The sequence below is a fragment of the Doryrhamphus excisus genome, linkage group LG2 (assembly GCF_037039965.1).
Source record: "Doryrhamphus excisus strain RoL-2023G ecotype Guam linkage group LG2, RoL_Dexc_Guam_v1.1, whole genome shotgun sequence".
NCBI lineage: Eukaryota > Metazoa > Chordata > Actinopteri > Syngnathiformes > Syngnathidae > Doryrhamphus > Doryrhamphus excisus.
Window position 1 is genome coordinate 22,605,741 of NC_136358.1, and position 26,748 is coordinate 22,632,488.

Consider the following 26,748-nt stretch of genomic DNA (forward strand, 5'->3'; position numbering starts at 1 on the left):
AGAGATGGCCAAGGGTGGAATCGAACTCGGGTCTCCTAGCTGTGAGGTCTACGCTCTAACCACTCGAAATTAATTATTAATTTTTTAATTATTAATTAATTTGAATTATTAATTAATTTTTGGACTATTTTCCGACTATTTCCACATATTTGCAATTGTAATTTTTCTGTTTAATATTTTGAATTTATTCTTGTAAAATGACTGCTGATTAGTACATTTTTGCTGTTTTTTTTGTTAAATTCTAATTTTAGAATGTGCTGTGGGCCAATAAAAAAATGAGCCGCGAGCCGCAAGTGGCCTCCAGGCTGCACTTTAGACACCCCTGGGATAAAGACACTGCTATAACACCCCACAAGTCACTTTCACACTCCTATTATTCTTTGTTTACATAACATTGCTCGACTACGGGATCATGGCACTGGCAATGCCACTAGCATCGCACGCTAACGAGTTAAATAGTTAGCCTCCCAAATTGACTTATACTAAACATAAGGAGGTGGACCACTTCCACACGGAATGAGAAGAGAACCTTGTTTTTACTCAATCTCAGCGATGGCATGTTAGCTGTTAGCTGTTAGCATGTTAGCTGAGCTAACTATGCTAGCTCAGTATCCAGTCTCCATACAGTGTGAAAGATAATCATTTCATAACAATACTAATGTCTCGTGACATTTCAGTACTTTTTACTAACATCACAGCCGGGTCATTATGACTGTTGAATATTTACATGTTGGCGACATCATTGGCATACATAAGATTATCTTATATGCTATATGATCCATTAAAGCTAACTGACCCACAGGACTGCTCTAATCTCCAGGCGAGTCTCATCGGTATCAAACAATGGATGACCTATTGCAGTTGAAACGGCAAAAGTCCTACGGCCGGCGCTCCCCCAAACGCATCATGAGCAGCTACGGTGAGCAGCTGCGCTAATCAGCCGGTCTTTTAAAATGGCAGGTTCGCTCCATTTAAGCTGTGGACAACGCGGTGAAGGTAGGTGTCGTTTTTTGGCATGTTGAATTCTGTTTGCAGTGGTTAACTTGTTTATATTGTTGTCTTTCAGTAAGCCACTGCTGTTTTTGTTATGTTTTTTTTTGCCGCCCTGGGGTTGTGCTGTCTCAATACGGCTTAGTGTTACACTTTACTGGGGGGCCAACAGCGGATTGGGAGTTAGCGTTTGATTTAAAGTTTTTGTGTTGTTGGGGTTTGATTTTGTTGGTGTTGGTTTACTGTGTTTTTGTTAGCCCCCCAAAATTACGGCCACGTCTTATTTAGTGTTTTAATGTGTGTTCACCTTAATCGCTAAATCGCCGTCTTTTAAATTTCTTGTTTACACTAAAGGTAAAGCCTAAACGCACATTAAAACACTAAATTTCTTGTTTGTAAAATAAGTGTCTTGTACTTGCCAACTAGTCTCCCCTGGTCGTTTGTATTCATTTGCTAGCTAATAGGACCCCCTCCGTGGGCTTTTAGCTCTTTATTACATGGCTGGTAGTAAATGCCCGACTTGCATTGCCTCTTTAAAGCCACGTGGGGGCGCTGTTTTGCCAGTAGAAGTTTCAAATTGAGGCGAGAACAAAATGCGCCTCAATGTACTGTGAATTAGTTCATATATGTGATTTAGTAATAAATCTATAGTATTTCCAGCTCTGTCGTGCCCAGAAGAAGAATAAACAAGAATGTGACCATGGAAAACTGATTGCACATGAATTAATAATTAAAGTACACATAGGATATCCATCTTACTTACAATTGTGTCGCCATATTTGCCAAGTGAAGGCAGTACCAGTGGCACAGGCACAGTTTGGATCTCATAAATTCCACTTTTAGTTCAGGATTTCTACTTTTTTTTTGTTCCTTATAATTACTTGCTTTGTAATAACCTTTATTTTTTTTTTTACCAGGGGCACAAAATGGAGATCTGTGAAGCAAGACGCAAACTGCATGTTGCATATGATAAATTAGTATGTTGGCAGGTCTGCAATAGTAACATTGATATTGTGTATTATATTAACTATTGCAAATATTTTAAGAAAACAGGCAAAATTTGTTAAAAACTTTTAATAAAAACTTTGGTATATTCACTCAAATGGAAATGAGCAGAGCCCTGATCACATGACACGGACCAGGGGTTTCACAAGACTTGATGGATCACATTAGATTTGAAACGGCAAACAATGATTATCACTTTGAAAGAGTCATTTGCATTTGGGTGGATTACAATACCAACCATGATTTTTTTTGATTGAGGTATTAAACAGATTTTATTTGAAATTCCTATTTATATCTTCCACAACGTCAGTCTTACTGAAAATATGGGCCGTTCCATTAGGAGGATGGAGCGTGTGATGGGAAGAAATGAAAATTCAGCGCATAGCCATCAGTGCTGACACATCCTGACCTCCACGACATCGAAATGTGTTGTGCTATTCTTCAGGTGAGGATGCACGGCAGCCATGATGCCCCTGGAATGTACAAAACAGTTTTTTTTTCCCCTCTTAATGAAAACCTTGACAGCTCCTCAAAGCTCGTCTTTGAGCTTCGCATCATCCTCTTCTGAGAGTCCTTCCTCGTCCTCATCTTCCTCAGCCTCTTCGTCCTCTTCATCCTCTTCCTCGTCACCGGCCTCGGTCTCCTGCTCTTTGTTCTTCTCCTCCTCTTCCTTTCGTTTCAAATCGTCTTGCTCCTGCTTCATTTTCCTCTCTGGTTCCTACGTGGAGAAATTACATTAATTCATAATCCATAATTTCCATGTGGAAATACAAAGATGACGCCCCATACCTTGGTGACGCCCCACGTCTCATTTCCAATGTCCTCCGCTTCCTTCACATCATCAGTGATCACAAAGTTATCGAAGATGGTGCCGGATTTCACCTGAGATTGAACACAAAATTAGAAACACTGCCTTGCTAATTTTGACATTTGAAGACAGTAGTCAGTTTATCAAAGTTAATTGGTACCAGACTCGACTGTGATAGGGCAATTTCAAAGATTTAATCGTCTTTATTCATAAAATCAGCAATGTTCATAGTTTGAGCATATAAAACTTATTTCCAACATTCTAGTTATAATTTAACATGATTTATGACATAAGATAGCTATGTAATAAAAGTGTGTTTTCTTTATACCTGCCAAAGGTCAAGACCAATAACGCCAATGTTGCCAAACTTGTAGATGGTGGCGTCAGGACTGTATTCTGGATTGTCGATCTCAGGGTGCACCCAGGTTCCTTTGTAGCTGGGATTGTCAATCTGCTTGGGTTTCCAGTCTCCCTGAAAGGTGAAAGAGTATTTAGTTAATATTCTGAGGCCCGGTTTAATGGTCCATCTGGTCCAAGCAGACCTTGTACTCCGGGTTGGGGATCATGGGGGGCTCCCACTCTCCGTCCATATCTTCGTCCCAGTCCTCTGGTTTTTTGGCATCGGGGTCAGGGATGTTCTCGGGTTTGTCCCAATCCTTAAGAGGGTGGTGGGGACACATCCCGTAAGACGTCAACCCTCTCAATGTCCTACTCTTCAAAGTGTATTCACCTCAGGTTTGGCGTCCTCCGGGTCATCAATCTTGGCCCGGTCATCCCAGTCCTCGGGCTTCTTGGCTTCAGGGTCCTTGATTTTCTTCGGGGGCAGGAAGTCCCAGTCCTCTTCGAGGCTGCCGGATTCCACCTTTTCGTTGTCTAACTTCACCTCGTAGGTCTGATCGGGATTCAGGATCAGCGTGTACAGGTGGCTCAGCTCGTCATCCTAATAGAGAAATCATGTTTTGGGATGGGGAAACATTAAATGTATAAATCCAAATATGTCTTTGAAGCACCGCAAATGCTCCAATTAACACCTATTAAGTCGCCGTGTGTGCTACAGAAGCATGGGTATAATTTGGTCAAATGACATTGGCATTGACCAAAGATGTCCATCAACGTCTTCTTTGCTTTTCCCCCCACAGGAGGTGCGTATCCAAAGCCCAACAGTTCTATTTTCCTCCAATTGGCAGTAACAGCTTGGTTATGAAGACACTGAATGGCGCGCTGACGGGTAAATGGAGACGAATCCAGCAAAGACAAAAATACCGACTGCTTACACTGGCACAGCGTTGGTCTTTCTGCGACTCTGTCACCATCATAAAGGATAGAGGTGATGTTGGTCTATAAATAGTTGGCGCGTGCATGCACACATTATTTTGTTACTTTGTAAATCTGAAGAAAGTTATTTTGTCATCGAAATCTTTTTTTCCTGTGTTTTTGTTAGTAAATAAGCAACTATTCAAAGGGGTTTGAGGTGTCACTAAAAAAAAGTCACCGTTCTGCTTGAATTTGCTTCACTGCGGAAAATCTCATCTGTTTGGTCAAAATCAGGTGTTTTAACTGACACATCCTATGTTCTGATGATTTAGTAAACACCAACAAGGCTAGAAACAAACTTTTTGTGATGAAAGAAGAGCATAACGGTTCAGTTTATGTAATCCTAAAACTCTATTCTGTGGTTTTTGAAAGTGAAAATGCCCCAAAACTGAGCATGGTGCTTTTTGATGTTTGATTTACCTTGCACTTAATTTCCTTCTTGATGAGATGATTCTTGCCCTTGTAGTTGAAAATGACGTGGACCTTTTTGGTGCTGTAGCCACAAATGTCAGGGCCTGTGTGTGTTTGGCAAGCGGTCACAATCACAAAGCACAGATCAAGTACATTCATTGCATACTATGAGAATAGGGGGGGAGGAATCGGTGTCTCACCGAACATTATGTAGTACGAGGAATCTCCGTGCATCGCCGTCTGATCCAGGTCGGCCGGGAAGACCTTAACGTAGCCGCCACCGCAGTCGATTTTCTGCTCATGCTTGACGGTAAACTGGACAACCAGGCTCTTGCCCTCGTTGCTGAACGGCTCAAAGCGGCTGGAGGTGGCGTAGAATCGGGCATCCTGGCTCGTCTGGAGACCTATGCCAACCCCCCAAAGAAAATAACTAATTTGCATAGATAATCATACTTTCTATGTACTGCATTTACATGAATGGGTAAATTATATGCTTAACTGCAGAGAAACCTAATGTTTATGAAGGTTTATTGTGCACTTTTTCATATTATTTGACACCAATCCCTATTTAGGTCGCTGCTTTTTTCCTTTTTATATTATACAATAGCATTTCTACCTTTTTAGTACATCGTATAAAGTCATTAGTGTCCTGTTCCGATGTCCTTTGCATGAAGTCAGTGGCCAGAGGTTAACACCCTGAGTGGCATAGACCCACTTTTGATTACCATATTGATTTTTGTCCCCAGTTGTTGCTGGGACATGGAGAAGGGGAAGAATTAAAAAAAAAAGCTCTCTGCTTCTCCCCACTTATATAGAACAGTTATTCTATTCCAAATAGTCTCGTATGTGATTGTACATGGTTTTATTTCACGGTGCACTCGGCAGTAGTCTTGCTTTCACATTCTCATCAAAAACGTTATTATGTTATTAATTCATCCGGAAATTTTCAAAGCGGAACGTCACTTCAATAAGAGGGCAAATGAAAGAAAAATAATACTTACCTTTGTCTTTTTCAGAGTCCCCATAGAAGTTGCCAGACGTCAGTTTCCATTCTCCGTAGTCAGACTTGTGTTTGGAGTCCACCCAGCGACTTCTCCATTTGTCTTCAAGACACACATACATACACATTTATTTGAAAACGTCCATTTGTTTGGCGACACCTAATTAGCTGTTTTTGGTAGCAGACACTTAAATCTTATCACGCAGTAATGACTAGCATTACATTTATAGCAATGACAGGCAACGCCATGATATAGCAACTTTCGGTACTTCCACCTTACCGCCGTCCGTGAACTCCTCTCGAAAGTAGACCGTCGCTTGCACGGAGCATGCTACTAAAAGCACCGCAATGGCGTTCAAAATCTGCATTTTGCTGATTTTTTTTTGTTTGTTTTTTTAGATTCAGTGTCGGCTTCTGACTTGCCCTTCCCTGGGGGTCTGAATGGAGGGATTCAGTGTCGGAGAGAAGACTGGCTTTCGAGAGGAGCCGCTCAAGCTAACAGATGTCCGCACGCCATTGGTCGACAACACTGGACGTGTGGACCAATCACAATCGACCACGAACCATACGTTCCTTTCAGAGTCTGATCTAGGATCAGCACGAAGTTCCGTGGTACACGGAAATGGAGAGCTACAGGGCGTCACTTCCCAATGCCATTTCCAATGATTTATTATAACTCAGACAGATTTGTTATTTTTTTTACCATAACAAGACTACAAATATTGTGTAGTTGACGCTCCTAAAATGAAAATTGATGGCTTAAATGCCAATTACCATAGTTTAAAAAGCACGTCATCGCAAAGACGTGACTATGACGTAAGCAAAAAGAATTCCAAAGTACTCGTACTTCTAACGTAAAATACTTCAAACGGTAAAATTGAGTCGTACGTAATAATGAAGTACAGCACGTACCTTTTCGTGCTGAAGGGCGCAAGGGTGGAGCTACTTGAGGAAATTAATGTAAATCGTTTGTTCGAATTCGAAAGTAGCATACAGAATATTAGTTTAGACTTTTGTTAATGCAAAAATAATGCTAATGGACAACCGCATACCTACAACGTAGAAATCCACTTCTAAGCGATGGAATCACCTGAAGTGAGTAGTGTCAGACATAAGCAAGTTTTAACGAAATACTACTACAAAAATACTCTCTTTTGGCCTCCAGGATAATTATATGCAGGCAAGGAAGGCTCGCCAAGAGGAGCTCACCCCTGCACACCGTTATGTGATCAACATCCTGGCCATTAAGTTGGCTTTGGAGCCATCAGTGGTGGAGGAGTTCATTTTGGATTTGACTTCGGTGAGTGAATGAATGAGTTCAGCTCACATTTACTTACCCGCTAGCGGCGAGAGATGGGATTTTTGGCTCTTTGAGGGGAGCCGGATCTTGGTGAGCCCTTCCTTTTTAAAAGAGCCGTTCAAAAAAGTGGCTAATTTGGCTCATTTTTATATTTAAGTTTTAAGAAGCCAGCCTGGCCTTAACTCGTTTTTATCATGGAAATAATCACTGGGAGGAATGAATTTAGATATTCCACCAATATGAGCTTGATCTATTCTGAAATACTGATTATAACCTTTTTAAAGTCTGATCTGGATTCATTGTAAATATTCCACAGGGTGGTGCTATAACACTCTGCTTTGACAATGACGTCACTGTTTTGAATTACCCATTTTACAATTCACAGCGGTACGGTTCCCATCGTTCATTGTAATGAGCCGTTGAAAAGAACCGATTCGTTCGTGAACGTCACAACACTACTAAGGGATTCATTTATTTTGTTATGACATTAGTACCTTTTTAAAATGTATTTTTATTATTTCATGATTTATTATTTTAGATGTTGATTGTATGTATTAGTAGTCGCGAGTAGTGGTGTGTCTGTCATGAACGAATGAGTCAAAAGAACTAGTTCTTTTTTGTGAACGGAAAGAACGAGGTCACTGCCCCTAAAATACCCGTTCAGTCTGTTGCAAAAGTTGCAAATGCTTTTTTTTGGTTAGCTGGAGAGTCAGTTCACTGTTTCTTTTGCAGGGCGGGACTATCCGCGTGCTTGCCTGTCTTATTCTATTGTCGTGCCTCGCTTTGTGGGTGGGTGGGGTTAGCTGACTGAAAGACCAAGACTGAGAGATTGACCGACACCATCGGTGACCTCGTTCATTCCGTTCACAAAAAAGAACTAGTTCTTTTGACTCGTTCGTTTATGACCGACACACCACTTGTCATCACGTGTTGTTGTGCTGTTGAGTCGGAACGAACGTGAACACAAGTGAACGGACTGTCTCGGTTTTGCCCACCACTCGTCGTGAGTATGCTGGAGCCTATCCCAGCTGTCTTCGAGCGAGAGGGGCGGGGTACACCCTGGACTGGTTGCCAGCCAATCACAGGGCACATATAGACAAACAACCATTCATACTCTCATTCATACCTATGTACAAAATCTGCTCAAAATTCTCATTTTATGTCAGGCAATGACACGGTCATGCCCTCCTGATGGCATTTTTGGAAAGATCCTGAGCATTATGGAAGAAACAAGTCAATCGGTGTCCCAAAAATGATTGATGTCTTAAGATACCATTTTGTACATCCAGTATTTCCTGTCTTTTCCTGCATAGCTGGCTCCTTTCGATGACTTTTTTGCCAAGGGAGGAAGCTCATCTCTTTCCTTTTTGTACCAAGAAGCAAAACCTCCAGGAATAGGTAGCTATCATCCATCCATTCTATCATTTTCTATCAGCCCATTCACAAGACGGAAGGATGTGCTCACTGATGGAAACTTCATTTTCAGAGTGCGGTCGCTCCTTCCCAGGCGTGGGGAAAGCATTGCGGCTCTCCTACGCCAATTTAGCAGAGACACGCCTCACGGGCATTTATTGCTCCTTCACAAGGGTTCGAGTCAACGTCGCTGTGACATCAGATAATGTGCATCAGGTAAAACAGGGGTCTCAAACTCAATTTACCTGGGGGCCACTGGAGCTAGGGTCTGGGCAAGGCTGGGCCGCATCAGGTTTAAAAAAAACAAAACAAACGCATTTATTAAAAACAGAAAAGTATACAAACTTTTTCAGTGCTTTGGTTCCGATTTTCTACAATAAAAGCTCTGATAAAACATTCCACTGTTCTCAAATATCTTAATTTTTTCTGCACAAAATAAGATGAAAAATAAATAAACAAATCAAGAATAAAGAAAATCAATCAATCAGTAATAAATAAATATAATAATAATAAAACGGCAAATAATAAAAACTTAAGAAACCACATATAGTTGGTGGGTAGACAAATTATTTTTTTCAAATTAAAATGAACAAAGCATTATTAGAGCCCTGTAGACATGACAAAACACGACTATAGTCACATTTATACTCTTTTTATTTACAACATATTGCGCAACTGCAGGGTCTTGAGACACATGCTAACTCGCAAACTAGAGAGCTAGCGACCTAAACGGTAGCCTTCAAGTTATTTCCTTTAAATTTAAATAGCCAAAAACTTACCACTTCCACACGGATAGGGAGGATAACTATTAACAATTATTTAACCTTTAACATGAACATTAATCAAACGTAATAATTTTTTCTGGGTACATGATACCATACAGCATCCATATCAAACTTGCGCGGGCGGCACTAAAATTAAACTTTCATATCAAGGCGGGGGCCTCAAACTCGTGTCCTGCGGGCCACATTTGGCCCGTGGGCCGCGTGTTTGAGACCCCTGAGGTAAAACATACTCTGCGTACTTTCTGGGAAATAATTCCAAGCTGTCCATCCTGAAACACATTTTCTATGATGGTATCCTGCTAATAAACATACTGTTTACTGCATTTTAAAAAAATGACCATCAGTGCTCTTTAATCAATATAATGATTACTAGAATAGCATTCCATTGAGCACAGAACAATCCACATTATTTGAATTAGATTGTTTTTTATTAGCAGGTTGAAGGCCTGGTTGTGCCATCAAATAGATGTTTTCTTACCTATGTCCTGCATACAGTGGTGTGAAAAAGTGTTCGCCCCCTATTTTTTGCATGGTTGTCACTCATGAATTTTTCCAATCATTGAAGTGATTAACTATGACTCAGTGAAACGCAAGTGAACCAAAATGCAGTTTTTAAATGAAAGTTATTATTAAGAGGGAAAAAAAATCTTAACCTACATGTGTGAAAGTGATTCCCACCCTCCCTCATGTTAAAACATGACTTTTTGAGATTGAGATCCATCAAAAGGTTGTAAAGCTGTTTCTAAATCTTCAGGACTCAAGCCAACCACAGTGAGAGCCACTATGCACAAATGGAAAAGTGGTAGAGTGGTAGCACAGTGACATTTCACAGTAATATTTCTATGAAACATTGAATATGTAAAATGAAATATTAAATGAAGTAAACTCGACAAAAATATTCCTAATTCCAAAATGAAGGCCATAATCTAAAGTCAATAAGTAACTAGGCTTTAAAACTAGGCAAATGATCTAACACAGTGATTTCCAAAGTGTGGGCCGCGGCCACCTGGTGGGCCGTGGTGTGGTACTGCAGGTGGGCCATGAGAGGTCATTAAAAAAGGATTAATTTTTGCAAATATTATTTTTATTGTAAAATATTTATGCACGATTTAAAAAAATGATAGGCCCAAGTATTGACCTGTCACAATATTTTAGGAACCTTATACAGTTTATGAGTGGAACATGGCTCTCTGGTCATCATGTCAGGGGGTCATTAACAGAGGAGCACGTCGTATGCAGTGGCGGGAAAAATGGAGCGCAGTTGAGGAAAAAAAAAATAATAAATTGTGTGTACACCACAGATTAAAAGTTTGGGCTTCCTTTATCCACCTGCTTTCATTTCAATCCTGATTCTTTGTAATAAGTTATGTTGTATAAGTTATTATTATTATTATTAAGTGCTCTGAGAACGCAGCATTTTGTTTACGTACTGTTTATTCGATAAAAATGAGCTGCGGACATTTTAACATTTTTTAAGTGGGCCCTGAGTTGGTAAAGTTTGGGAATCCCTGATGTAACATTAAGAAATATCATTTTAAATCTCGGCATATCGCAAATAATTAGCAGTGCTCATCTAGAACAGGGTTTTCCGACCTTTTTGAAAATGCAAATAAGACTACTTCTACAACCAATTGTGCTAAAAATACGTCATGTATCAACCTAAGATCTACATCAACCAAGCAAAGTATAAAATAACAGCATATTGTATTGCTTGTGTGTGAAGATACTGACACTGAATGCTTTCCCAGGAGGTCTTCTTTTCCAGCTTCGATGGCCGGGATGGGTGCCCAAAAGCAATCAAAAACAGCTTCAACAATCTGCTGCCGAGTTTCCAAGCCATCCAAAAGTACGCCGCTCTCGACAAGTCCAAGCGCAGGTCCATAATGAAGCCTGGCTTCCAGCATATCTTCAAGAATAGTGTCAGCGGCATAGAATGTGAGGTTCTTACTTGTTCTTGTTGTCGTTTTTTATTCCATATGCTGCTCTCTGTGTCCTTTAAATTGCCCCTCAGGGATAAATAACGTGTTTTTGAACTTGAACAGCAGAGCGTGTTGCTTTATTTGTTGCTATGTTTCTGTTTTGGGGCGGCACGGTGGTCTAGTGGTTAGCGCGCAGACCTCACAGCGAGGAGACCAGGGTTCAATTCCACCCTCGGCCATCTCTGTGTGGAGTTTGCATGTTCTCCCCGTGCATGCGTGGGTTTTCTCCGGGTACTCCGGTTTCCTCCCACATTCCAAAAACATGCTAGGTTAATTGGCCACTCCAAATTGTCCATAGGTATGAATATGAGTGTGAATGGTTGTTTGTCTATATGTGCCCTGTGATTGGCTGGCGACCAGTCCTGGGTGTACCCCGCCTCTCGCCCGAAGAAAGCTGGGATAGGCTCCAGCACCCCCGCGACCCTTGTGAGGATAAGCGGTAGAAAATGAATGAATGTTTCTGTTTTGCTTGCACCCTAGGGATCCAGTTGATCACAAAGAGCATGAAACTCACTGAAGCTAAGGATGTTGACATTAAGAAATTGGCGTCCATTCAGGATATGAAATCGGCAACAGCCAACCTTGACATGGTTAAGGATCTGGAGAAGCTCGTGGTGCAGTGGCATAAAGAAATTGACCAGGTGGGGGGTCACAAAGATTTGCAAAGAGGAGACTTTGAAACTAAAGATTGCCCCTTTTGCTGCTCTGTCTGTGTTGATCAGGTGTTGCTGGAGACGATGGCGCTGAAGCACGGTCTCGTGACGGAAGGGCCACTGAGCGAGCTGGAGTACTGGAAGCAGACTTTTTTGAAGTTCAACACCATCCTCACTCACATCAATAGCTCAAAGTGCAGGGCGGTCATAGCCGTGCTGAAAATCAGCCGTTCTAAGACGCTGCGGGTACACTCGCTCACTCCTTCACTGTTGTGGCACGTCAGTTAGGTAGCCATGACACCATAGTTAATCTTCTCAAATTTAATATCCTTGTTTCTTCAAACTTCAAGAGCTACAGGGCACATACAGTGAAGAAAATAAGTATTTGAACACCCTGCTATTTTGCTATTTCTCCCACTTAGAAATCATGGAGGGGTCTGAAATTTTCATCGTAGGTGCATGTCCACTGTGAGAGAGATAAACTAAAAAGAAAAATCCAGAAATCACAATGCATGATTTTTTAACAATTTATTTGTGTGATACAGCTGCTAATAAGTATTTGAACACCTGTGTATCATCTAGAATTCTGACCCTGAAAGACCTGTTAGTCTGCCCATTAGAAGTCCACCTGCACTCCATGTATCATCCTGAATCAGATGCACCTGTTTGAGGTCGTTAGCTGCATAAAGACACCTGTCCACCCCATACAATCAGTAAGACTTTAACTTGTAACATGGCGAAGACCAAAGAGCTGTCCAAAGACACCAGAGACAAAATTGTACACCTCCACAAGGCTGGAAAGGGCTACGGAGCAATTACCAAGCAGCTTGGTGAAAAAAGGTCCACTGTTGGAGCTATCATTAGAAAATGGAAGAAGCTGAACATGACGGTCAATCTCAATCGGAGTGGAGCCCCATGCAAGATATCACCTCGTGGGGTCTCAATGATTCTAAGAAAGGTGAGGAATCAGCCCAGAACTACACGACAGAACTTGGTCAATGACCTGAAAAGAGCTGGGACCACCGTTTCCAAGGTTACTGTAGGTAATACACTAAGACGTCATGATGTGAAATCATGCATGGCACGAAAGGTTCCCCTGCTTAAACCAGCACATGTCAAGGCCCGTCTTAAGTTTGCATATGACCATTTGGATGATACAGAGGAGTCATGGGAGAAAGTTTTATGGTCAGATGAGACCAAAATAGAACTTTTTGGTCATAATTCCAATAAGCGTGTTTGGAGGAAGAAGAATGAAGAGTACAATCCGAAGAACACCATCCCTACTGTGAAGCATGGGGGTGGTAGCATCATGCTTTGGGGGTGTTTTTCTGCACATGGGACAGGACGAGTGCACTGCATTAAAGAGAGGATGACTGGGGCCGTGTATTGTGAGATTTTGGGGAACAACCTCCTTCCCTCTGTCAGAGCATTGAAGATGGGTCGTGGCTGGGTCTTCCAACACGACAACGACCCGAAGCACACAGCCAGGAAAACCAAGGAGTGGCTCCGTAAGAAGCATATCAAGGTTCTAGCATGGCCCAGCCAGTCTCCAGACCTGAACCCAATCGAAAATCTTTGGAGGGAGCTCAAACTCCGTGTTTCTCAGCGACAGCCCAGAAACCTGACTGATCTAGAGAAGATCTGTGTGGAGGAGTGGGCCAAGATCCCTCCTGCAGTGTGTGCAAACCTGGTGAAAAACTACAGGAAACGTTTGACCTCTGTAATAGCAAACAAAGGCTACTGTACCAAATATTAACATTCATTTTCTCAGGTGTTCAAATACTTATTTGCAGCTGTATCACACAAATAAATTGTTAAAAAATCATGCATTGTGATTTCTGGATTTTTCTTTTTAGTTTATCTCTCTCACAGTGGACATGCACCTACGATGAAAATTTCAGACCCCTCCATGATTTCTAAGTGGGAGAAATAGCAAAATAGCAGGGTGTTCAAATACTTATTTTCTTCACTGTATAGACAAACAACCATTCACACTCACATTCATACCTATGGACAATTTGGAGTGGCCAATTAACCTAGCATGTTTTTGGAATGTGGGAGGAAACCGGAGTACCCGGAGAAAACCCACGCATGCACGGGGAGAACATGCAAACTCCACACAGAGATGGCCGAGGGTGGAATCGAACTCTGGTCTCCTAGCTGTGTGGCCTGCGCGCTAACCACTGGGCCTGATTTTATTATTTTATTTTATGTAAATGTTTTTATTTCATTTTTTATGTATTTTTTTCATTCATTTTTTTCACCACATAGTTTATATTATGTTATTGTATTGTTTTTATAATTTTATTTTAATATGTTGTTTTTGTGTGTATTTAATATTTTGTTCATTTCCTATTATACTTTTATCTTAGTTTTATTTTTAAAAATGAAATTTCATTTATTTTTATCATATCTTTTTATTATTTAATGCTTAATATTATTTTATGTAACTTTATTTATTTATTTATTTATTTTACTACATAATTTCTGTGCCATTATTTAAGCTCAAAGTCAGCTGGGATAGGCTCCAGCACACCTCTGCGACTCTAATAATTAGTAAGCGGCACAGAAAATGATTAGATCATTTATCATATATATTTTCCATCATTTTTTTTTAGACGTGGCCCATGCTGGAGTCTAGGGTTACGGATAACTTCAACGAGGCAAAGGACAATGTCAAGTTCCTGGACGCACTGGAAAAAGCATGTCAGCCACTTTACACCAGTGACCCCGTATGAACTATTATTTATTTTCATTATTTGGTACACACAAACCGAGCTTGAGAACAATGGAGGGCTCCAATGATGGAAGCAGGTTGACGACACGAATATTGTTCCTGATTTCAGGCCACCATAGTGAAAAACGTGCAGAACATCATCAATGCCGTTCAGATGATCCACACCGTGTCACGATACTACCATACCAGTGAAAAGATCTCAGCCATCTTCATCAAAGTATGTGAATCCACACACAACATGAGCTATAGTATGACAATTGACAACACCATTTAGTTGCTTTCTCCATGAATTGGATTTCCCCTTAATGGTGCAGGTGACCAATCAGATGATTATTGCCTGCAAGCGGTACATTTCCAACAATGGCTCAGCAATATGGGAGCAGGACGGTAAAAATGTTGTGATGAAAATACAGGTAGTGCGACTTATCATTTATTGATAGCAGATATTCTAAATTATTTGTACATTGTTCATATTTGATGTCATCTATTTCTTCTCCACATTATTATTTATTATTTATTATTTATTATCTATTATTTATTATTTATTATTTATTATTTATTATTTATTATTTATTATTTATTATTTATTATTTATTAGTACATTGTTCATATTTGATGTCATCTATTTATTCTCCACATTTTTATTTATTATTTATTAGTACATTATTAGTACACTATTTATCAGTACATTATTAGTACATTGTTTATTAGTACATTATTTATAAGTATATTATTAGTACTTTATTTATTAGTACATTATTTATTAGTACATTGTTCATATTTGATGTCATCTATTTATTCTCCACATTATTATTTATTATTTATTATTATCAGTACATTATTTATTATTTCTTCGTGCATTATTATGTATTATTTATTAGTACATTATTTATTAGTACATTGTTCATATTTGATGTCATTTATTTGTCTATTTATTCTCCACATTTTCATGTATTTATTATTTATTATTTATTATTTATTATTTATTATTTATTATTTATTATTTATTATTTATTATTTATTATTTATTATTTATTATTTATTATTTATTATTTATTATTTATTATTTATTATTTATTATTTATTATTTATTAGTACATTGTTCATATTTGATGTCATCTATTTATTCTCCACATTTTTATTTATTATTAGTACATTATTAGTACACTATTTATTAGTACATTATTTATTAGTACATTATTTATTAGTACATTATTAGTACATTATTTATTAGTACATTATTTATTAGTACATTATTTATTAGTACATTATTTATTAGTACATTGTTCATATTTGATGTCATCTATTTATTTTCCACATTATTATTTATTATCAGTACATTATTTATTATTTCTTAGTGCATTATTATGTATTATTTATTAGTACATTGTTCATATTTGATGTCATCTATTTATTCTCCACATTTTATTATTTATTATTTATTATTTATTATTTATTATTTATTATTTATTATTTATTATTTATTATTTATTATTTATTATTTATTATTTATTATTTATTATTTATTATTTATTATTTATTATTTATTATTTATTATTTATTATTTATTATTTATTACACGGGAGCCAGGCAAGACATTTCGTTGGCAATTTCACTGCCGCGTTATTGTGCAATGACAATAAAGAAAGTCTATGTCTATGTCTATCACCTCATGACTGCTTTTCATTGATAGGAGTCCCTTTGTTTGTACCGGGAGTATCAGTCTTGCTTGGTGAAAACTCAACAAAAAGCAAAAGAGACGCCAGGTCAAAGGCCCTTCATCTTTTCCGAGATGCACGTATTGAGGAAGTTTGAGGTCTTCTGCAAGCGACTTGAAAGTGTAAGAAAATTGACCGTTTTTGAGCTCATCTTTACCCCAGGAAACTGTCGAAGAACAACGCTGATCACCCTCTTACAGATCATCAAAATAATCGCAGTGTTCAAGACATTCGAATGCCTGGCCAAGTCCAACATCGAGGGCATCGAGGTGCTGGCTGGTCAGTTCCGCAAAGCTTCCACCGACCTGAAGAACAAGCAGGCTGATGTGTTTGCCACCAGGGTGTCGGCTTTTGAGGCCGACTATGAAACATTTATGATGCACAAAAGCAACCTAGAGGTAGGCATTCTAGAACTTAAGGGGTCGCCACAGCAAATCAATCTCCTCCATCCAACCCCGTCTCTCTCACACCAACTACCCTCATGTCCTCCTTCACTACATCCATAAACCTCCTCTTTGGTCTTCCTCTACGCCTCCTACCTGGCAGCATCCTTCTCCCAATATATTCACTATCTCTCATTTGGACATGTCCCAACCATCTCAGTCTGGCTGATAACTCACTTTATCTCCAAGGCCATTGTAGTCAAGGCTGCAAAAAAAGCCAGGAAGCAGACATGCAGTTCGCCCAGGCTATGTACATTTATTTAACATGGAAGATAAACTTACGAAAAACACTAAAATAAAATTAAAAAAAAAATTAATTGGAAAAAGTGGCACGGCGGTTGGTTAGCGCGCAGACCTCACAGCTGGGAGACCCGGGTTCAATTCCGCTCTTCACCCTTGGCCATCTCTGTGTGGAGTTTGCATGTTCTCCCCGTGCATGCGTGGGTTTTCTCCAGGTACTCCGGTTTCCTCCCACATTCCAAAAACATGCTAGGTTAATTGGCCACTCCAAATTGTCCATAGGTATGAATGTGAGTGTGAATGGTTGTTTGTCTATATGTGCCCTGTGATTGGCTGGCCACCAGTCCAGGGTGCACCCCGCCTCTCGCCCGAAGACAGCTGGGATAGGCTCCAGCACCCCCGCGACCCTCGTGAGGAAAAGCGGCAGAAAATGAATGAATTCGAAAAATAAAATAACTTGACTTCCCAAAAACAGCAAGAAGAAAAAATGTATTCACTCACTTCACTGACACATAGTACTGCAGCAACACCGCCACACATCATTGCGTCCTCCCAAAGACGCCCCAGCTGCTTCATTTTATAGGGCTCTCAATCTGCCCGGAATGTCCCACTTTTGTCAATAGGTTGGTCTACAAAACACATCTAATCATGAAACTCTTAAAACTAGATTTCAACACCATCATCTTATGTGAATCCACTGCTACTACAACTCTCCATAAAACATCAACACATACACATATTTCCCTAACCGAACCCAGCAGATCCATTGATCCTTTGAACCAAGCTCTGTTAAGCTTTCCTACGCTTTGAGTAAAACTTTGATAAGCTTTGTGACGCTTTGATAAGCTTTAATACGCTCTCCCCGCTTTACGCAATTTGTGACAGATCGCCTCAAATTTTTAAACAGTTTAAAAAATTTTGGCGCTCTTGCCGAATGTCCCGAATTGCTCAAACCTTTCTTACGCTGTATTACGGTCTTTACGCTTTCATTAAGCTTTGTTACGCTTTGCCGCTGCTTTGCTCACCGATTTAATTTGCCATCGATTCGGCGTCGGTGTGAACGTAGCTTAAGATGATCTCTGTACCCCTGTTCCTATATACAGCACTATGATCAATGACATAACTCAAACAATGAAATCATGAATACAATAATACAAGGGACAAGTGATGAGTTCTTACTCATTCACTTTGTCACAGCCACTAACATGTCCCTCTGATGTACTCCTTCCTGATCCTATCCATCCTGGTCACTCCCAGTGAGAACCTCAGCATCCTCATCTCTGCTACCTCCAGTTCTGTTTCCTGTCTTTTCCTCAGTGGCACTGTCTCTAGACCAGGGGTCTCAAACACGCGGCCCACAGGCCAAATGTGGCCCGCAGGACACTAGTTTGAGGCCCCCGCCTTGATATGAAAGTTTAATGTTAGTGTGGCCCGCGCAAGTTTGATATGGATGCTGTATGGTATCATGTACCCAGAAAAAATTATTACGTTTGATTAATGTTCATGTTAAAGGTTAAATAACTGTTAATAGTTATCCTCCCTATCCGTGTGGAAGTGGTAAGTTTTTGGCTATTTAAGTTTAAAGGAAATAACTTAAAGGCTAACGTTTAGGTCGCGAGCTCTCTAGTTTGCAAGTTAGCATGTGTCTCAAGACCCTGCAGTTGCGCAAAAAGAGTATAAATGTGACTATAGCCGTGTTTTGTCATGTCTACAGGGCTCTAATAATGCTTTGTTCATTTTAATCTGAAAAAAATAATTTGTCTACCCACCAACTATATGTGGTTTCTTAAGTTTTTATTATTTGCCGTTTTATTATTATTATTATTATTATTATATTTATTTATTACTGATTGATTAATTTTCTTTATTCTTGATTTGTTTATTTATTTTTCATCTTATTTTGTGTAGAAAAATAAAAATTAAGATATTTGAGAACAGTGGAAAGTTTTATCAGAGCTTTTCTTGTAGAAAATTGTAACCAAAGCAAAATTTATTCATTTTTCTGTTTTTAATAAATGCATTTTTTTTGAAAACCTGATGCGGCCCAGTCTCACCCAGACCCTAGCTCCAGTGGCCCCCAAGTAAATTGAGTTTGAAACCCCTGCTCTAGACCAAACAACATGGCTGGTCTCACCACAGTTTGGTTTACCTTTCCTTTCATTTTAGCTGAAACTCTTCTATCATACATCACGCCTGACACTTTCCTCCACCCGTTCCATCCTGCCTGCACATGCTTCTTCACCTCCTTTTCACAATCTACGTTGTTCCCTTCGGTATCTCTTCTCCCTCTAACCTCATTCTTCCACTTGGGTCCCTCTCATTCACACACATATACTCCGTTTTGCTGGGGCTAATCTTCATTCCTCTCCTTTCCAGGGCAAACCTCCACTCTTCTAGCATCTCCTCCACCTTTTCCTTACTCACTACAAATCCCAATGTCATTTGCAAACATCATAGTCCATGGAGATTCTTGTCTAACCTCATCTGTCAGCCTGTCCATCACCATAGCAAACAGGAAGGGGCTCAGCGCTGATCCCTGATGCAGTCTGTCCCACCTACAGCACATCTTACCATTGACCACAGTTTTTTACACCCTTTCCATGAACATTTTCATGATTGTTTGTTTCAAAGGGATACTAATGAAACATGATTTGTTTATTTTTGTGTCTGGGAAAAATGTGGGATTAAATGGGTTAAAGATGTTCATCATCATCATGTTCATTTTCTACCGCTTATCCTCACGAGGGTCGCGGGGGTTGCTGGAGCCTATCCCAGCTGTCTTTGGGCGAGAGGCGGGGTACACCCTGGACTGGTGGCCAGCCAATCACAGGGCACATATAGACAAACAACCATTCACACTCACATTCATACCTATGGACAATTTGGAGTCGCTAATTGACCTAGCATGTTTTTGGAATGTGGGAGGAAACCGGAGTACCCGGAGAAAACCCACGCATGCACGGGGAGAACATGCAAACTCCACACAGAGATGGCAGAGGGTGAAATTGAACCCTGCTCTCCTAGCTGTGAGGTCTGTGCGCTAACCACTCGACCGCTGTGCCGCCCGGGTTAAAGATGTGACCAAATAAAAAAAACCAACATAAGACAATTCCAAAAACATTGTGTGTACAATCAATAAAGTTTTCATTATGACCACAGATTATTTACCAGATCTTCTCATACAGGAGCAGCTAAAGTCCTTCATGAACTCCAGCTTCTCAAGGTTCGACTCGTCCCAGCAGGCTCTGGTTGTCATACAGCGGTTAGTCCCACAAAATTGTTTAGTGATTTCCTGTTAAATTTAAATTCACGTTTTGTCATATTTATCTGCAGTTTTAAGAAATTAAACATCCCCTGTCTGATGGCAGAAATGCCCAAAGCTTTGGGTTCTATTCTGCAGCTCTACGTCTCGGAAGTGGAGGCCGTGTCAAAGGTGGTGCACACCGGGAGCCATTTTAAAAAGTCATACTTTATTTTATCATGGATGTCATAATGTGCCAATGCATCTTCTTGTCACAGCTCTTTGAGAAGCAAAACGAGGACCCACCATTGGGCCGCAACATGCCTCCCGTCTGTGGGAAACTTCGCTGGGCCAGGCACCTCTACAAGAAAATACACGAACCCATATCGTACATACGTGTAAGCTTTAAAGCGTTATTGACATTATTTCAACAAAATTAGGCAGGTGCATACATTTTGGTCACCTTTTGTTGTTTTATTGATTTGAATACTAATTATTGGAACAAAAAATTAGTTTGACCTGCATCCACAAGTGAAGCTAAATCATGAGAACGGACGGGTATTTAAGGTGGCCAATAGCAAGTTGCATTCAGAGCACCACGGTAGTCTCAAAACTGTCACATGACCTGAGATACTTTGCTCCTTTTACAGGAAAACTCAGACATCCTGACCACCCCAGAGGGACGCACCGTGGTGAAAATGTACAATCAAACAACGGCGGCGCTCCAACGCTTTGAGGCCGACAACCACAAAGCGTGGATGACGGAAGTGTCCAAGCTGGATTTTGGTCTGTTCTCTGGCAGTTGCCTCAAAACGATTATTATTATTAATAATGACAATAATGTTGTTTTCTCCGGGTACTCGGGTTTCCTCCCACATTCCAAAAACATGCTAGGTTAATTGGCCACTCCAAATTGTCCATAGGTATGAATGTGAGTGTGAATGGTTGTTTGTCTATATATGCCCTGTGATTGGCTGGCCACCAGTCCAGGATGTACCCCGCCTCTCGCCCGAAGACAGCTGGGATAGGCTCCAGCACCCCTGCGACCCTCGTGAGGAAAAAGCGGTAGAAAATGAATGAATGAATGAATAATGTTGTTGTGATTAATATAATATAATATATAATGATTTATTATTATATAATATATTAATACTATATTATTAATATATTAATATTATACAATTATTTCTAATTCGCTTGAAACCTTACTCGAGTCATGGGGCCACATTATCCACTTCAAAGTGTGTGCAAAAATGTTTGATTTTGATTTGTCTATTGAGCATATACTTTTACATAATAAAATTGCTGCCATCGTTCCCGTAGAACGTAGAAAGTATGTATGTATGTGTATATGTGTATATATGTATATATATATATATATATATGTATGTATATGTGTGTGTGTATATACACACATACAGTGAAGAAAATAAGTATTTGAACACCCTGCTATTTTGCTATTTCTCCCACTTAGAAATCATGGAGGGGTCTGAAATTTTCATCGTATGTGCATGTCCACTGTGAGAGAGATAAACTAAAAAGAAAAATCCAGAAATCACAATGCATGATTTTTTAACAATTTATTTGTGTGATACAGCTGCTAATAAGTATTTGAACACCTGAGAAAATGAATGTTAATATTTGGTACAGTAGCCTTTGTTTGCTATTACAGAGGTCAAACGTTTCCTGTAGTTTTTCACCAGGTTTGCACACACTGCAGGAGGGATCTTGGCCCACTCCTCCACACAGATCTTCTCTAGATCAGTCAGGTTTCTGGGCTGTCGCTGAGAAACACGGAGTTTGAGCTCCCTCCAAAGATTTTCGATTGGGTTCAGGTCTGGAGACTGGCTGGGCCATGCTAGAACCTTGATATGCTTCTTACGGAGCCACTCCTTGGTTTTCCTGGCTGTGTGCTTCGGGTCGTTGTCGTGTTGGAAGACCCAGCCACGACCCATCTTCAATGCTCTGACAGAGGGAAGGAGGTTGTTCCCCAAAATCTCACAATACACGGCCCCAGTCATCCTCTCTTTAATGCAGTGCACTCGTCCTGTCCCATGTGCAGAAAAACACCCCCAAAGCATGATGCTACCACCCCCATGCTTCACAGTAGGGATGGTGTTCTTCGGATTGTACTCTTCATTCTTCTTCCTCCAAACACGCTTATTGGAATTATGACCAAAAAGTTCTATTTTGGTCTCATCTGACCATAAAACTTTCTCCCATGACTCCTCTGTATCATCCAAATGGTCATATGCAAACTTAAGACGGGCCTTGACATGTGCTGGTTTAAGCAGGGGAACCTTTCGTGCCATGCATGATTTCACATCATGACGTCTTAGTGTATTACCTACAGTAACCTTGGAAACGGTGGTCCCAGCTCTTTTCAGGTCATTGACCAAGTCCTGTCGTGTAGTTCTGGGCTGATTCCTCACCTTTCTTAGAATCATTGAGACCCCACGAGGTGATATCTTGCATGGGGCTCCACTCCGATTGAGATTGACCGTCATGTTTAGCTTCTTCCATTTTCTAATGATAGCTCCAACAGTGGACCTTTTTTCACCAAGCTGCTTGGTAATTGCTCCGTAGCCCTTTCCAGCCTTGTGGAGGTGTACAATTTTGTCTCTGGTGTCTTTGGACAGCTCTTTGGTCTTCGCCATGTTACAAGTTAAAGTCTTACTGATTGTATGGGGTGGACAGGTGTCTTTATGCAGCTAACGACCTCAAACAGGTGCATCTGATTCAGGATGATACATGGAGTGCAGGTGGACTTCTAATGGGCAGACTAACAGGTCTTTCAGGGTCAGAATTCTAGATGATACACAGGTGTTCAAATACTTATTTGCAGCTGTATCACACAAATAAATTGTTAAAAAATCATGCATTGTGATTTCTGGATTTTTCTTTTTAGTTTATCTCTCTCACAGTGGACATGCACCTACGATGAAAATTTCAGACCCCTCCATGATTTCTAAGTGGGAGAAATAGCAAAATAGCAGGGTGTTCAAATACTTATTTTCTTCACTGTATATACCTGTATATACATGTGTATATATATATATATATAAAATTTGAATGGGAAATTTTAAATTCATAATATCAATTTGGCTGGCCTTCCATTTTTTTCTAATGAACATAAAAATGTCTTTTGCAAAATTTTGAGGAAATCATTGAGATTTAGGGGTGCCACCTCACACATAAACTTTTGTAAAATTTCAGAAAATGTGCAATTTCTAGTCTAATTGCCAAAAAGTTGAGGTGGAAATGTTGAGTACAATGAACTTCTATACAGCATCATTTTCTATAGGGTTATCAAAGGGGGCCAGACCAAAGACCAAGCTGCGACTGCTAGTCTGAAAGGAACTAGTTGTTGAGGGCAGCATCTTAGGAGAGCTGCTGGGTTGTGCTGCACAGTGCCTAAAATAATAAATGGACAAGTGTATATCACATTATGTAGGACTACAGTACTACTCTCAATAAATATGAGGCATCAGTAATACTGTCTACTCTATATTACTGTTGTTGATGTTATGCTTGCTCAGCTATTAGCTAACTGTCATTCGCAAACAGTCGAGGCAATGAGCACTAAATACCTATAAATATGACTACAAATCATTCAAATTACAAAGACAAAACCACAAATTTGCTAGTAATATGTAATCGGAGTATAGATACAAACAAAATCATAAAGATCACCTCAGAGTTCTTGAGCTGCAGTCTTTGCTGACCTCAAATCTCCATGGCGACCATTGAACTGTTCACCACTTTATTCCACAAAAACAGATGTATGGTGGCACCCCTAAATAATCATGTATTGGAAAAATATTTTGTATGTGTTGTTTCTACATATATTGGAACACTTTTAGTACCCAGCCATATCAAAATTCACATATATATATATATATATACACATATATAGCTCCATATATTGGCACATAGTCTGTGAAGTGAAAATGTGTGTATTCTCTGTTTGGACAGCCCTGAATACTACAGTCTTGATTCGCTGCACTGTGACAGCAAAATACATCGTCAACTTTGACTCTAAAATAAGCGAGGCCATCCGGGAGGCCAGCGGCTTGGTGAGGATGGGACTAGAAGTTCCAAAGCAGGCTTTGCACTTCCTGAAGTCGGAGCTGAGATTAAAGACATACCATCATTGCCTGCAGGTTAGTCTTAACTTTTGTGTCATTGCTTTCTCACGGTGCATTATAATAACAACAAGCCATATTTGTTTTTATTACAGACCATTTTGACTGACTACAAGTTCACGTGTGACAACATACCTGCCGACTTTACCAACATGATTACATCAAAAACCACGCAAGTAAGGTGGAAAATGTGTTGAATTTAACACTGATGCAGGCATGCAGTATATCAGGTGTTAATCCTAACATGATTTTTTTACCTATATCACAAAGCTGAGGTACAGTTTGTTCCTGAATATATGCTTACAAAATATCAAAATAAGCCCTTGGATCAGTTCTTTTTTTTTTAGTATGTAGCCCTCGGCGGACAAAGGTTGGATACTTCTGCCTTACCGTAAAAGTAATGTGCAAGTCAGACCTTCAGAGGGAGCCGTTGTTGAGCAGAAAATGTTTTTTTTTTTTTTTGGGAGGTGCTCATATGTGTCAATGTCTGTCTTTGACAAGGTGGAGTCTCTCCTGCGCTATGGCTCTGTCATGGTCACGTGGTCGTCCCTCCTCCTGGACAAGTACTTTCAAAATATTCACAATGCGCTTTCAGAGCTGAAATCAATCCTGACCAAGGTACATATGTTTAGTAGTCAAATTCAAGTATATGTGTCACATTCTCAGATATTTTTACAGGGATATTCTATTTAATGTATATTTTGAGTGGTAGGTGAAATGGTGAATTGTTCCATTGTTGAAGTATACTGATGATAAAATGTAATTTGCAGTGGGAGTCATATACTAGAAATGCAAATGCAAAATACACACGTTACGTCTCTGGATAATATTAATCAAGTACGGGAACTTTGGAACATCAATAATTTTTTTCAGAGCTAACATTTCAGTCTCCATGCCACTGACCGTAAACTAAGTAGGACAAGTCATGGCTCGCATTGAACATTCAAAAACTGTGGGATTTCTAATTAATACAGTTTTGTAATAAAATATTTACTGTAATATGATTAATATGATTAATTCCAAAAACATGCTAGGTAAATTGGCCACTCCAAATTGTCCATAGGTATGAATGTGAGTGTGAATGGTTGTTTGTCTATATGTGCCCTGTGATTGGCTGGCCACCAGTCCAGGGTGTACCCCGCCTCTCGCCCGAAGACAGTTGGGATAGGCTCCAGCACCCTCCGCGACCTTCATGAGGAAAAACCGGGAGAAAATGAATGAAAGAAGGATTAATATGATTAATTCCAAAAACATGCTAGGTTAATTGGCCACTCCAAATTGTCCATAGGTATGAATGTGAGTGTGAATGGTTGTTTGTCTATATGTGCCCTGTGATTGGCTGGCCACCAGTCCAGGGTGTACCCTGACTCTCGCTCAAAGACAGCTGGGATAGGCTCCAGCACCCTCTGCGACCCTCGTGAGGAAAAAGCATTAGAAAATGAATGAATGAATGAATGATTAATTTCAAAACATGCTAAGTTAATTGGCGACTCCACATTGTCCATAGGTATGAATGTGAGTGTGAATGGTTGTTTGTCTATATCTGCCCTGTGATTGGCTGGCCACCAGTCAGGGTGTACCCCGCCTCTCGCCTGAAGACAGCTGGGATAGGCTCCAGCATCCCCCGCGACCCTCGTGAGGATAAGCGGTAGAAAATGAATGATTAATTTGTACAGGTTGTAGCACAATTTCATTCTGGAATTTCACCAATGTCAAAAACAGCACAAAAACTGTATCAGCCATTCAACTTGTGAATGTAATATTGGACATTGGCCACTAGGTGTCAGTAATTGTTTGACACAAGCACCAGAACTGATCACTGGAACTACAGGCTTTTATTTATTTATATTTTTAGGTTTAAAGGGTTATTTTAAGAAAGAAAACGGCCACAATAATAATAGTGTAATAACACAGGTTACTGTTGCAGCCACCATAGCCTGCAACAAGCTAAAACTAAATTCTGAACCCCCGAAGTCACTTCCTGTCTACCACCGTTTCTGCTCTCCTACAATGTAAACTGTACTAAATATTTTAATTTCTCTGTCTATATACGTATACTCAACAAAAATATAAACGCAACACTTCACTAGTGCTCACTATCAAACATTTAGACAGATTTGTGAACAATGTTAGAAATAAATGGTGATATTGTTTAGATCTTAGAAAATGGGAGCAAAAAGTGTTTATGGGTGTAATTTAAAGAAACTACAATATATTCCGTTGTAAAGAAGGAATCCTACTTTGTGGAAATTTACTATCACCATCGGATCTGGAACCATCGGATCTGTAACCAATTAACCATGATAAACGAAGGATTACTGTATATCTTAACTTTTGGTGGGTCATGTGACATTGAGGCATAAACTTTTGCACACAGGTGCAAGATATCTGCAAATTTCACATTGATGATTACCTTGGAGAGATCTCCGAGACTGTTCTGCTTGAGCTTCCTGAGGATGACTCTACCACAGTTCGACACCTGATTGAAGTCAATCAGGTAGAGGATCAGCATCCATATATACTGTAGCTGTATAAAAGCTGTTTGACTATTCAGTTGAATTTTTAA

At 39.8% G+C, this 26,748-nt stretch overlaps 2 protein-coding genes across 2 annotated transcripts in view; one reads left to right on the forward strand and one right to left on the reverse strand.

The window, feature by feature from the left end:
* Positions 1-2,049: 2,049 nt before the first annotated feature.
* On the reverse strand, positions 2,050-6,010 carry LOC131109401 (calreticulin-like). Its single transcript, XM_058061359.2, has 9 exons — positions 5,809-6,010; positions 5,530-5,631; positions 4,729-4,932; positions 4,538-4,632; positions 3,534-3,743; positions 3,346-3,459; positions 3,132-3,275; positions 2,785-2,877; positions 2,050-2,713 (listed from the first exon to the last, which is right to left on the reverse strand). Exons 1-9 carry the CDS (start codon positions 5,894-5,896, stop codon positions 2,525-2,527), a joined length of 1,239 nt encoding a protein of 412 aa, XP_057917342.2. The 5' UTR covers positions 5,897-6,010; the 3' UTR covers positions 2,050-2,524.
* Positions 6,011-6,545: 535 nt separating this feature from the next.
* The window catches only part of LOC131109406 (dynein axonemal heavy chain 8-like), a 68,165-nt gene continuing 47,962 nt past the window's right edge, over positions 6,546-26,748 (forward strand). Inside the window, exons 1-19 of the mRNA XM_078789166.1 lie at positions 6,546-6,828; positions 8,142-8,226; positions 8,315-8,637; positions 10,775-10,961; positions 11,486-11,646; positions 11,728-11,904; positions 14,277-14,390; positions 14,505-14,612; positions 14,710-14,808; positions 16,089-16,235; positions 16,314-16,511; positions 19,982-20,058; positions 20,130-20,229; positions 20,316-20,435; positions 20,688-20,823; positions 24,013-24,200; positions 24,278-24,358; positions 24,684-24,800; positions 26,560-26,679. Coding sequence (XP_078645292.1) covers positions 6,703-6,828; positions 8,142-8,226; positions 8,315-8,637; positions 10,775-10,961; positions 11,486-11,646; positions 11,728-11,904; positions 14,277-14,390; positions 14,505-14,612; positions 14,710-14,808; positions 16,089-16,235; positions 16,314-16,511; positions 19,982-20,058; positions 20,130-20,229; positions 20,316-20,435; positions 20,688-20,823; positions 24,013-24,200; positions 24,278-24,358; positions 24,684-24,800; positions 26,560-26,679 — 2,664 coding nt within the window. The 5' untranslated portion in view covers positions 6,546-6,702. The remainder of the gene's footprint in view (positions 6,829-8,141; positions 8,227-8,314; positions 8,638-10,774; positions 10,962-11,485; positions 11,647-11,727; positions 11,905-14,276; positions 14,391-14,504; positions 14,613-14,709; positions 14,809-16,088; positions 16,236-16,313; positions 16,512-19,981; positions 20,059-20,129; positions 20,230-20,315; positions 20,436-20,687; positions 20,824-24,012; positions 24,201-24,277; positions 24,359-24,683; positions 24,801-26,559; positions 26,680-26,748) is intronic.